The 13,157-nt window shown below is 45.4% G+C and overlaps 1 protein-coding gene across 2 annotated transcripts in view; it reads right to left on the reverse strand.

Moving 5' to 3' along the window:
* Positions 1-873: 873 nt before the first annotated feature.
* The window catches only part of LOC137236857 (uncharacterized protein CG1161-like), a 282,206-nt gene continuing 269,922 nt past the window's right edge, over positions 874-13,157 (reverse strand). For both annotated transcript variants that reach the window (XM_067759894.1, XM_067759893.1), the window contains one exon: positions 874-1,113. In XM_067759894.1, the coding sequence (XP_067615995.1) occupies positions 946-1,113 (168 nt within the window). In that variant the 3' untranslated portion in view covers positions 874-945. The remainder of the gene's footprint in view (positions 1,114-13,157) is intronic.

The raw sequence follows: 13,157 nt of genomic DNA on the forward strand, positions 1-13,157 counted from the left end.
CCATAACATTCTCGCACCTCCCAGAAGAAGCCCTTGTCAAGCAACGCTGGAAACAGCTTCTGTGAATATTCCATACGAAGGTGATAAGACCGACCGTTCCATCTGAATCAACTGGTTTAGTGAGGCTCATTACACAGCGGGAGTTAAATGAACTGGTGAGAAAACTTGCTCTATCAAAAATACAATCCGAAGAATTTGCAAAAATCTTAAAGTATGGAAACCACTTGGCATCAGATGTAAGATCGTCGGGCTATCGTGACAGGCAAGCATCTACTAAACAATATTATACTGTAAATGATGCTAACTCGTTTACCTATTGCCATAATGTCGCCTGATTGATGAACGAGATGAGTATAAATCATAATCCACCCGATTGGCGCCTCTTCGTAGATTCTAACCAAGCCATATACTCAGCCATTATACTCAGACAAAAGTATGTTATATGTTGGTGGCTAAAGATTGCTGCGGAAAGCTTGGACGAGGACGAGAACGAAATTGACGGTGACCAAAGCCTTAACGGTGTAGATTAAGAAAATAATCTTGTTTCAAACAATATGTAAAACCATTTGTAATATGTAGAGCGGACCAAGACCACATTTTTACTTAAGTCTCAATATCCTCAAAAAAGTTTGTTTGGTCCAATACCTAGAAAAAAAGTTGATTTTGTCGCATAGTGTAATCATTATAAACAGTTTGCTTTTGTTCTTATTGCACAGAAATAATTTCGTTTGACTAAAAAAAATCTTTTTAAATTTAATAATTTAGGCAATTTACAATTCCTCCTATTCGCTGTATGTGCTATGCTTCAATCAAATTTCATATTAAAAACAATGGAAACAACTTAAATCTTAAAATTTTACATGAATACGACACTCTTGAGTAGCCCGATTTTCGGACTTTTAGACATATTTATTGTAATAATTATGTCTCTGAATACAACTCAATTTAATTCAACATTGTGCGTCTATCGTAGATGTGACGACGTTGTTCGCGTACTTGTCGCTTCCACTTATCTGTCTGATGACCGACACGATTTAATACATTAGCACGAGTATTCAATTCTTGGTTTCCTATTCCGGTTGCCATTGGTGGTGAAGTAGCACTTGCTTCATCCTATTAATAAAAGAGATATTTGGATAGTGTAATAGACATTTTAAGTGTTGACGCGAATTTATATCCAGCCCGATTCTAAATATTCTCACGGATTTTTTTTTTAACAGATGTAAATGAATATGAAAATAAAGGACGAAAAGTATATGCATGTATAGCTTTAGTAGCCAGGATGTAAGGCATATACATCCTGGCTGCTGAAGCTACTAAAAAACATTAAGGATCAAGTTTCACACAATAAAAAAAATTACGTTCGACTCCAAATGAGTTTTTTTAAGTCAAGAGTCGGCGAAAACCTCTGCCTACCACTGACCTTTGACATGCAAACAATATAGGATGATTCCCCAAATGAAGGAAAGATGCTCGCCAAGAGCCGTAATATACGATCCGTCATCGAAATTAATTTTATAAATCACATTAGCTCTGAAATGGTGAATCAGTTTAAAGAAATATTTAGACAAGTGACTTCTCGCACCCATTAGATCCATAATTTATTATCACTTTTAAGGATAGTTTGTCGCATTCATATTATCGACCGTAAAACACGATTCGTGTCCAGCTTTTAGTCGATTAAACTCGATCTATGTGTTCTAAGTATTTGAGGATTCAGTAAACATTTGCAGAAAGGCATACGCCTACTTTAAGATACGATACCCGCGTACACCGATGGTTCCAAGGCAGTAGAAATAGAGGAGGAAGTGTTTTCAGCACATCATGCCAAGAAAGAAATAGGTTTAAGAGAAATTTATATCTATACTGGGGTCCTGGCCATGTGGGCATGGTAATGAAAAGGCGGTTGAGCTGGCTAGAGGGGGTGGGATTCCCAAGGCTTTCCCGCCAAATTCTCACTCAGAAGGACAGAACAGTGGCGGATGGTCTATCAGGAAAGACTTAGAACAAAGTTTATACGTTATACGTTGAAGGCTGTTCACATTGATCGATTCCGCATACCTACATGTTTTATGTCGACTCCGAACGGCATCTGCAAGGCAGATGAATTTTCACTGAGAGCTTTTCATGGCAGAAATACACCCGGAGCGCTTGCCAAACACTGCCGAGGGGCGACCCCGCTTAGAAAAAAATTCTTCTAATTGAAAAACCTTATTTCTAAAATTTTGATGTTGCTTTGCCCGGGGTTTGAACCTAGGGCATACGGTGTGGTAGGCGGAGCACGCTACCATCACACCACGGTGGCCGCCGGATTATGACCGGGATGCAACTGACGTTATTTCGCTTAACACCGTTGGTTCCAAAGAGGACTGTGGCCTGTGAGCGGGTGTCTTTGGTGACTATCTTAAGGTGTCGTCGCGGACAGTCCGTCTACCCAATTTTGCTAGTATCTTCCTAGCAAAAGTTCTGGGTATAGAAAGGGCGTGTACGGTCTCGTGGAAGGACTTGCAGGCGACGCGAGTGTGCATTTACTCAGATAGCCAAGCAGCACAAAAAGACAAAAAGGTCGCTTCAAGCCGCAGCTAACTTCGCAAACATTACTCTTATATGACCACAGAAACATTGACGACAAATAGAAGGCAGACGAACTTGCAAGGGCAGAAGCACTGCTGGAGGCAGCGAAGGCAATGTTGTTGTTGTAGCAATGCTCGCCCCACCTAATAGCCCCGACCGATCACAAATTGTCATCAATATCCTCTAACGGGAGTCCAAGGAAACTTGCCGTTTCAACAGGGGTGGACCATAAGGAAAGGGGTGTTAGAGGCGTTGGTTCCACATTACAATTGAAGAGATGGTTGGTGTCATGTGGGGACACATTGCAAGCGGGGCATACATTTTGTATGTCGGGGTTGATTCTGGATAGGTAAGAGTTTAACCTGTTACAGTATCCAGAACGAAGTTGAGCAAGAGTGACACGCGTTTCCCTGGGGAGTATGCGTTCCCCTTCCGCAAGTTTTGGATAATTTTCGTTAAGTACTGTATTCACCGGGCAATTCCCGGCATAAAGGTCCGACGCCTGTTTATGGAGTTCACCAAGGACCTGCTTGTGTTTTTTCACTTCATACGGCTGGGTTCTCAGGTGCCGTATTTCCTCAAAATGCTTACGGAGATGACTCCTTAAGCCCCTAGGCGGTGCTGGTTCATCAATCAGATGTCTGTTGGGATGCCCAGGTTTCTGGGTATTCAACAGGAACTGTTTGGTCAGCATCTCATTTTTCTCCCTGATGGGGAGTATTCTCGCCTCATTATGCAGATGGTGTTCTGGGGACATAAGAAGACAGCCCGTGGCGATTCTGAGAGCAGTATTTTGGCAGGCCTGTAGTTTCTTCCAGTGGGTGATTTTTAGGCTTGGCGACCATATGGGTGACGCGTAGCACGTAATCGGCTGGCTAATTGCTTTGTATGTAGTCATGAGCGTTTCTTTATCTTTTCCCCAGTACTGCCAGCGAGGGATTTGAGGATTTTGTTACGGCTCTGAATTCTCGGAACAATTGCGGCTGCGTGCTCACCAAAATGTAGATCCTGATCAAACGTCACACCCAAGATTTTGGGGTGTCGGACAGTCGGTAGCGTAGTGCCATCAACGTGGATGTTCAAAATGGTCGACATTTGGGGCGTCCATGTTGTAAATAAGGTCGCGGAAGATTTAGTCGGTGATAATGCCAGGTTTCGCGAGGCGAAAAAACTGGAGAGATCAGGGAGGTAGCCGTTTATTTTATTGCATAGCTCATCGATCTTTGGGCCTGGGCCTGTGGCCATTATTGTGCAGTCATCGGCGTAGGAAACGATTGTGACTCCTTCCGGTGGTGAAGGTAGCTTAGATATGTAGAAATTAAATAAAAGTGGGGATAGGACACCACCCTGTGGCACCCCCTGTTTAATTCTCCTTGGTTTTGATGTTTCGTTTCTAAATTGCACCGATGCCTGCCGACCACCCAGATAATTTGCGGTCCACCTTTTAAGACATGGGGGAAGGGTAGGCCCTTCCAGGTCCTGCAGTAACGAGCCATGGTTGACCGTATCAAAAGCTTTTGATAGGTCTAGCGCTACGAGTACTGTTCTATGGTGGGGGTATTGATTTAAACCGCAATTTATCTGGGTGCTAATGGCATTTAGCGCGGTGGTAGTGCTATGGAGTTTTCTGAAGCCATGCTGATGAGGGGCTAGCTGCAAATTTGCTTGGAAATAAGGGAGAAAAATGGCTTCGAGCGTCTTTGCCACTGGCGATAGGAGAGATATCGGACGATACGACTCACCTATGTTAGCTGGTTTCCCAGGCTTTAGTAGCGGGACCACCTTGGCCATTTTCCAATTCTCAGGTATGACAAAGGTGGAAAGAGACAGATTGAAGACATGCGCTAAATATTTGAACCCCTCTTTCCCTAGGTTTTTCAGCATCGGCATGGCTATGCCGTCTGGGCCCACTGCTTTGGATGGTTTAGCACGACCAATGGCGTCCTCAACCTCTTTAGCGGTGATGGTGATTGGTGACGCGCTGAATTTGTGATTATGTGCGCGTCTATTGGCTCTCCGTCTATCTTTGTCGACCGAAGGATGCATTATATATTGTAGGCAGAAAGCGCTCGCGCATTTTTTCGCGTCCGACAGCACTTTGTCGCCAAAGGCGATGGAAACTTTGTCTTTGTGCTTAGTCGGATTTGATAGGGACTTTACGGTGGACCAAAGTTTACCCACACCGGTAGAGAGGTTACAACCTCTTAGGTGCTCCTCCCATTTCGCCCGCTTGTGTTCATCTACAAGCAATCTGATGCGTTGGTTTATATCCCTTATTTGGGGGTCGCCTGGGTCAAGCTGTCTTATAAGGTCACGTTCTCTCGCTAAGTTTGCGGCCTCCGCCGGGAAGTGGGGCCGGATTTCGGGAATTCTCCCGGCGGGAATGAAATGTGCCGAGGCGGATTTAATGACCTTACGGAAGGCACGCTCCCCTTGGCGGGCACCAGTCGGGATAGGGAGGGCAGCTAGGCGGCTGTCTGTAAAGGATTTATATTCTTCCCACTTTCCTTTTTTGAAGTTTATGAAAGTGCGTTTTTCAGTGACGATGAAGTCGGCGTTACGCTCAAGCGAAATAAGTATGGGCAGGTGGTCGGATGCGAATGTTACCATCGGCTGCCAGTTGACGCAGTTTACGAGTTCTGCGCTCACGATTGAGATATCTGGCGAGCTGTGACAGCTTCCTACCATACGTGTGGGGGCGTCTCCGTTTATTGTGCAGAACGTCGTTTCTTATATTTGATCCGCCAACATCTCACCCCTACTGTCCGCCCGCAAGTTTGAATGCCATAGATCATGATGGGCATTGAAATCGCCTAAGATAATGCGATTGTTGCCAGTGAGTAAGGCCCTGATATTAGGGCGGTATCCACTGGGAGAACAGGTGGCAGGAGGGATGTAGATGTTGATGATTTCTAGGTTTGCATCGCCTGACCGGACAGATAGGCCTTGACGTTCTCAGACATTGTCCCTGCGGTCGATGCCAGGATCAAATATACAATATTGCACAGAGTGGTGTATGATAAACGCGAGACCGCCTCCATTTCCGCTCTCGCGGTCTTTCCTGTGGACGTTATACCCAGAGCAGGTCTGCAATGCAGATCTTGCTGTGAGTTTAGTCTCTTGAATCGCAGCAATGCGGATGTTGTGCCGCTTCATGAAATCGACTATCTCCGTAATCTTCCCAGTTAGTCCATTACAGTTTAACTGCAGAATTCTGAAGTGCATAAGGGGAGACGTCGCCACTCTGGGGGTAAGTGACGGGTGACTACGCCTGGGTTGGGGAAGGCCAGGACGCAATTGCTGTTGTGGCCCTAGGACTGGGCGTCCTTGGGCAAGCATTGGGGTACCCGGATGATTTGGGTTTGCGACCTGGCAACATGGCGCGATGAAACCCGTCGGGGGGTTGCCGTCGCGGAGACCAGAACATCTAGGGAAATGGCACCACCCAAGGCAGGAGCTGCATTGGGCGGATGTCGCAAACATATATATTCTGTGCTGGCAAACGGAGGTAGGGACTAAGAGTATGTTTCCCTGACTTACACGATTGCTGCCGGAAGGGGGGGGGGGGGGGGGGGGGGGGGGGAGACGGGGGCAGGGGCTGTTGCTCAGCATTGCTTCCGACTCTACTACGAAGATTGTAGTTATGAGTGGTAGCAGCTGTTTGAGTTGTTGGCGCCGTGGGGCGCGAGCAGTAGCGGGTACTTGTTGTGGCTTGCTGAGCAGCGGGGCTGCTGGAAGGTAGTGGGGGGGGGGGGGGGGCGCTTAGACGTGGACTACGGGACGCCCTTGGGCGTGAACAGCAAGGAGCCACAAAAGATTTATAAAAGTTACGTGGACGTCGGGTTTTGGGATCAAGCCCAGAACAACCTGTCCGATGCAACCATCCCTTGCACGAGACACACTGAACAGAGTATCACCGTCCTAAAAAGATTCTTTTCCGGCAGATGCAGCAAAACCATTTCTCAGGACCGGGGTCAGGAGACGGACCCGGATTGGATTCGATGCCTTCCCGGAGTAAGAGAATATGGAGCAGTCCTGCTGCAAGGAGCTGCTGGGAGGATGACAATTTGTGGGAGGGATGAAACAAATTAGATGGGGTCACACTGAAATGACAGTCCTTGGTCGGGAAAAATCCCGAGTCGCTCCGGTACATAGAACCGACTGCCTTGGGAAGTGAAAAGGCGATCGAGATGCATCATCCACTACATCAAGCAACAGAAACATACGGACTCCCGCAAAATAAACAAGCAAACCTCGCCGAATTACGGTAATAGGAGAACGGAGGACATACTAAATGGTTCAAAGAAATAAATCTTTAGGGTCACTGTACAAACACGGAACACTGGCCGCTTGGCCTGTATGCTGAGAGATTGGGTATCCCTTTTAACAGCATTTGCAGGAACTGCTGCGAAGAGGACAGCAAAAAAACAGTCGAGCACCCTGCGTGAACGCCCAGCTCTAGAACACACTAGGTTTCTATCTATGAAGAGCTACATACTGCCAGAACTTAAGGAGGTATCTAAATACTATGGCTGAGCTCAGGCCAAGGGGGTCACTGCCGGAAAACAGTGAACAGCTTATTAATTTTAGTTGTCTGCGAATATTCAAATAATCAGACCGAGAGACGCTGGCGAGGAGAGTTTGGCTCAAAAGGCCTCATGCACCCTGTGAACCCCCAGTGACGGGCGAGTAGATGCTTAATTATTAAAAAAGCTTATATTTCATAGTATATTAACTCTGAGCCCAGTAAGGTCTTCTTAATTAAGGTATACTGGAATAACGATTTGGGTATGTTTGCAAAGGGCTGGGGAGTGTGACATTCGGAAATCTTAGTACACGGCATTACACCCCGTTAAAACGACTTTCCGGCTAATGTCATATTTGTCTCCATCCCGTTAAAACTTTGGCAGGCCTTGGGGTACGTTCGAAGTCCGTTATCAAAAAGTTGGTGGTGCAGATTCGGTTGAGATCCTCCCGAGTAACGCTGATCTGGCTCTGAACGCAGTTTGCACAAGGGACTGCGTTAATCTTCACATGGCCCCCCTGCAACGCAAGACGAGAGAAAACTAAAACAGACACTCCTTCATTAAGCGACGTCATTGAGAAGGTGGCGGAAGATCTTCAAAATCGTTAGGCCTTGGGAGGGATCGAAAATAAGATGACCAAATTGGGGAGATCGATTGACGATCTGTTTAAGTTTTTCAAAGGGCGTAATAATATACACTATACTCCATAATCAAGGCATCGAATCCGCGCTGGAGGTAAAGAACTTAAAGAAGAAAATAATTGCCAGTGACACGGGCAATGATGGAAGTTCGTCGTTCCCAGGAAAGAGACCGAGGAAGAATTCGACAATGGAAAATACAGTAGCCAAGCCCACGATCTTAGCCAAGGACGTTACGCCAGGACATGAGGGGAGTCACAAGCGCCACTGAACCAGAAAAAGGTCGAAAGGAAAGATGTGACAGCTCAAAAGTCGGGAGAGTAGCAGGTAGCCAGACCCAAAAAAGCGAATAGAAGGGAAATGATTAAAGCCAGGTCGGATGCGATCATAAGGCTGGAGATACTACACATGCTCTCATATTGCGAAAAGTGAAAAGTTGCAATGAATTAAAAGTCCTAGGGAGTGACGTCAAAATTATAAGAAGAACGGCAACAGGAGATTTGTTGCTGCAGCTAAAAAGGTTTGAGGAACGGAAAACAAGCATGTAAAAAGCAGAGATTGAAGCAGTCCTAAAAGAGTCAGCAAAGTGTCAAGCTTTCACACTATAGTTCAGAGACCTCGATGAGATTACTACGCCCGATGAGATTTGTGATGCGAGTCATCAGCAATGCAGGGTAGAACGGCCTGATCGAACTGCCATAAAAAGTGTACTTACAGAGTACAGCGGTACAAAATCGGCACTTTCAAGCCTTACAGTGGATGATGCTAAAGTTGTTGTAAAGGTGCAAAGATGGATGGGTATCTTGTCGAATTAGAGAGGTGAAACAGGGGAGATACTGTTGTAGGTGCTGGGGCTATGGATAGCCCAGAAGTGCAAAGAGACTATAGATAGGTCAAAACTCTGGAGGAAATGCAGTCATGAGGGACATAAGGACGCCCTATGAGATTGTTGTAAATCAATTTAAACCGCTGTGAAGCGGCTCCCGACCTCTTATCCCAAACAATGTTTGAAGGATTTGACATAGCGATACTCTCTAAAGCGTACAGAAATAAGCAGAAGCAAGCAAGCTGACAGACTCGGCTGGGAAAGCCTCAATTTGGATACCATGAAAACTTCTTCCGCAGGAAAAGATGGCACCGATGGCTGGATTCACGTGGGCAAAAATCCAAGGGCGAGTAGATGCTTAATTATTAAAAAAGCTTATATTTCATAGTATATTAACTCTGAGCCCAGTAAGGTCTTCTTAATTAAGGTATACTGGAATAACGATTTGGGTATGTTTGCAAAGGGCTGGGGAGTGTGACATTCGGAAATCTTAGTACACGGCATTACACCCCGTTAAAACGACTTTCCGGCTAATGTCATATTTGTCTCCATCCCGTTAAAACTTTGGCAGGCCTTGGGGTACGTTCGAAGTCCGTTATCAAAAAGTTGGTGGTGCAGATTCGGTTGAGATCCTCCCGAGTAACGCTGATCTGGCTCTGAACGCAGTTTGCACAAGGGACTGCGTTAATCTTCACGTGGCCCCCCTGCAACGCAAGACGAGAGAAAACTAAAACAGACACTCCTTCATTAAGCGACGTCATTGAGAAGGTGGCGGAAGATCTTCAAAATCGTTAGGCCTTGGGAGGGATCGAAAATAAGATGACCAAATTGGGGAGATCGATTGACGATCTGTTTAAGTTTTTCAAAGGGCGTAATAATATACACTATACTCCATAATCAAGGCATCGAATCCGCGCTGGAGGTAAAGAACTTAAAGAAGAAAATAATTGCCAGTGACACGGGCAATGATGGAAGTTCGTCGTTCCCAGGAAAGAGACCGAGGAAGAATTCGACAATGGAAAATACAGTAGCCAAGCCCACGATCTTAGCCAAGGACGTTACGCCAGGACATGAGGGGAGTCACAAGCGCCACTGAACCAGAAAAAGGTCGAAAGGAAAGATGTGACAGCTCAAAAGTCGGGAGAGTAGCAGGTATCCAGACCCAAAAAAGCGAATAGAAGGGAAATGATTAAAGCCAGGTCGGATGCGATCATAAGGCTGGAGATACTACACATGCTCTCATATTGCGAAAAGTGAAAAGTTGCAATGAATTAAAAGTCCTAGGGAGTGACGTCAAAATTATAAGAAGAACGGCAACAGGAGATTTGTTGCTGCAGCTAAAAAGGTTTGAGGAACGGAAAACAAGCATGTAAAAAGCAGAGATTGAAGCAGTCCTAAAAGAGTCAGCAAAGTGTCAAGCTTTCACACTATAGTTCAGAGACCTCGATGAGATTACTACGCCCGATGAGATTTGTGATGCGAGTCATCAGCAATGCAGGGTAGAACGGCCTGATCGAACTGCCATAAAAAGTGTACTTACAGAGTACAGCGATACAAAATCGGCACTTTCAAGCCTTACAGTGGATGATGCTAAAGTTGTTGTAAAGGTGCAAAGATGGATGGGTATCTTGTCGAATTAGAGAGGTGAAACAGGGGAGATACTGTTGTAGGTGCTGGGGCTATGGATAGCCCAGAAGTGCAAAGAGACTATAGATAGGTCAAAACTCTGGAGGAAATGCAGTCATGAGGGACATAAGGACGCCCTATGAGATTGTTGTAAATCAATTTAAACCGCTGTGAAGCGGCTCCCGACCTCTTATCCCAAACAATGTTTGAAGGATTTGACATAGCGATACTCTCTAAAGCGTACAGAAATAAGCAGAAGCAAGCAAGCTGACAGACTCGGCTGGGAAAGCCTCAATTTGGATACCACGAAAACTTCTTCCGCAGGAAAAGATGGCACCGATGGCTGGATTCACGTGGGCAAAAATCCAAGGAATATAAATTTTTAGTTGCTATTTACCTCCGAGCATGAATACCACAGAGTTTGAGAACATCATTCTTAATAGAAGCACAGGGTAAACACCCGCTTATAATATGTGAATACTTCTATGCATGGTCAACATGGGTAGCAGTCGAACTAACGATAGAGGTAGAGTTTTTCTCGAAAGCCTTACACCCCTGAGGCTAAAACTTCTAAATGAGCCAGGGAAATAAATATTCGACTTTGGCAATAGACGCTCCGTCATAGATATAGAAAGTGCGACGGGCAAAGTGGTCCATCAGTAGCGACCACAAAGCTATTAGCTTAGAGCTAGTGGAAACTCACCAAGGACAGCTTTCAAACAACTACAAAGAAGAAGATGGAAACAATACCTTTTTGAACCAGAAGCGTTTTGGTGTTGTATGAAATGATGCCATAATGCCAAGGACCCATGCTGAAGACCTGTCGGTTCAAATATCTAAATCATTAAGTATGGCACGTGATGCTCCCATCCCCGGAAGTCGGGCAAAATTAATTCGGACTCCGGTATATTGGTGGAACGATGAAAAGGGGAGGAACGTAGAAAATGCCTCAAAGCACGACGAAGGGCACAGAGGCACGCTCGTCGCCACGATATGATGAGCTTCACAATACCTACCTAGCCCAAAGAAATACTATAAGTGAGCGTGTTTCAAAAAACTGATGGATAGTGCCGATCTTGATCATTGGGGATTGGCTTACAGAACGGGGATGGCGAAAGTTAAAGGGCGGAAAGCAGGGCAGCCTACATGCCCAATACTAATGAGAAGAGTCGTAAAAACTCTTTTTTCGACACAAGATTACTGGGCTTATCAAAATGAGGTCCTCGAAGGTATGGAAATCACAGAAATAACACAGCAGGAGGTACTGGATGCACCACAAAGAGTTACGGATAATAAGTCTCCAGGACCGGTTGGAGTGCCAAATATAGCCCTAAAATCAGCAATAAGGTCGAGAATATCAGTATTTACGGATCTCTTTAACGTCAAAGACTGGCTCCTTTGCTGAAACCTAGTAAGATGCCCGACCAGCCATACTCATACAGGCCACTTTGTATGTTGGATTCAATAGGATTCTCGAACGTATTATTAGTGAGAGTCTGCAGCAGACCCTGGAAAGCCCAGGTGGCTTGTCAAATAGTCAGTTTGGATTTCGAAAATCGAGTTCCACGATAGATGCAAATAGTTGTCAATGTAGCCCGCGCAGTAATAAGCAGGCCAAAATAAAAGGAAGCTCTGTGCACTGATAACTTTAGATATTAAAAATGCTTTTAATACCACGAACTGAATGCAGATAATAAAAGCGCTACGAAACCTTGGCACACCTGCTTATCTGCTTAGAATAACTGGTAGCTATTTTAGCGACAGAGTACTCTTCTTTGATACGGATACGGATGAGAGACCAAGAAAGCGCAACATCAGCGACGTTGTCCCTCAGGGATCTGCCAACGCTATGGAATGCGATGTATGACGTTGTGCTACAAATCGATCTTCCCGGAGGCACGGAAATTGTCGGCTATGCAGATGATATTGTGCAGTCCTAGTGGCCAAGAAACTTGATCTGCTCCAAGCATCATGTAATGACGCCGTGGGAAGAATAAAAGAATGGCTGAAGAACGAGCTGGAGATGGCTAGCAATAAGACAGAAGTCATTTTGGTGAGCTCAAAGATGACTGTGGATGAGTTAGTTCTAACCATTAGAGATTGTCAAATAAATTCAAAGCTTTTATTGGAATATTTAGGAGTAAACGTCGACTCAAAAATAACTTTTAAGGAGCGCTTCAGGGCGGTGGGTGAGAAAGTTTCTAGAGTACGTGGGGAGCCCTAACGCGAATAATGTTCAACATCGGCGGCCCAGGCGAAGTTACCCGTCAGCTTTTATCAATATAAGCTCGATAATATTATATGCAGCAGTAGTACGGTAGGATGCTAGTATATGTTTTTGGGGGGCAATTTTAGATAGCATGTGTTTATCCGATGGTGTCCGCTATCCCTGTTTTATCCCGGTAAATCCCACTAGATTACTCTCCAGTGAAATGGCTTATCTGTATGGCATTGGAGTCGTCCTGCCATCTGAAGATGCTAAGAAAAGCGTAAGGTCACGAACCATAGTTAGGTTGCAAGAACGGTGGGAAGAATCGGGCGTTGGGCCTTCATGCTAGTTAGGAATATATCTGAACGGTACGAGCGAGAAAACTGCGAACTAAACTACCACCTAACACAGATATTGAGCGGGCACGGAGGTCAAGGAATATCTATATAAGCGTAGGATAAGGAAGGAGCCTTTCTGTCCACATTGCCACACCGAGCGCAGATCAAGTAATGTTTCACGGTGAAGACACAGAGTTTTGGAGAGGATCCTTCCATTAGGAATTTAGTAAATGGTCAAGGCCGAACGGCTGAAGAAGCCCTTCTATTGAGCAAGAAAGGTGGGTAATGACCATAATTAGTGAACCTCCTCCCTGTAACGTCTTAAAAGCCTTCAGATGAACCTTTCAAAGTGCGTTCTTGCAAAGTGACGCCAGCGAAAAGGACGCAAGAGTCGAATGTGTTCGGGTCTTTACTCTTTTC

The sequence above is a fragment of the Eurosta solidaginis genome, chromosome 1 (genome assembly GCF_040869045.1).
Source record: "Eurosta solidaginis isolate ZX-2024a chromosome 1, ASM4086904v1, whole genome shotgun sequence".
NCBI classification, from domain to species: Eukaryota; Metazoa; Arthropoda; class Insecta; order Diptera; family Tephritidae; genus Eurosta; species Eurosta solidaginis.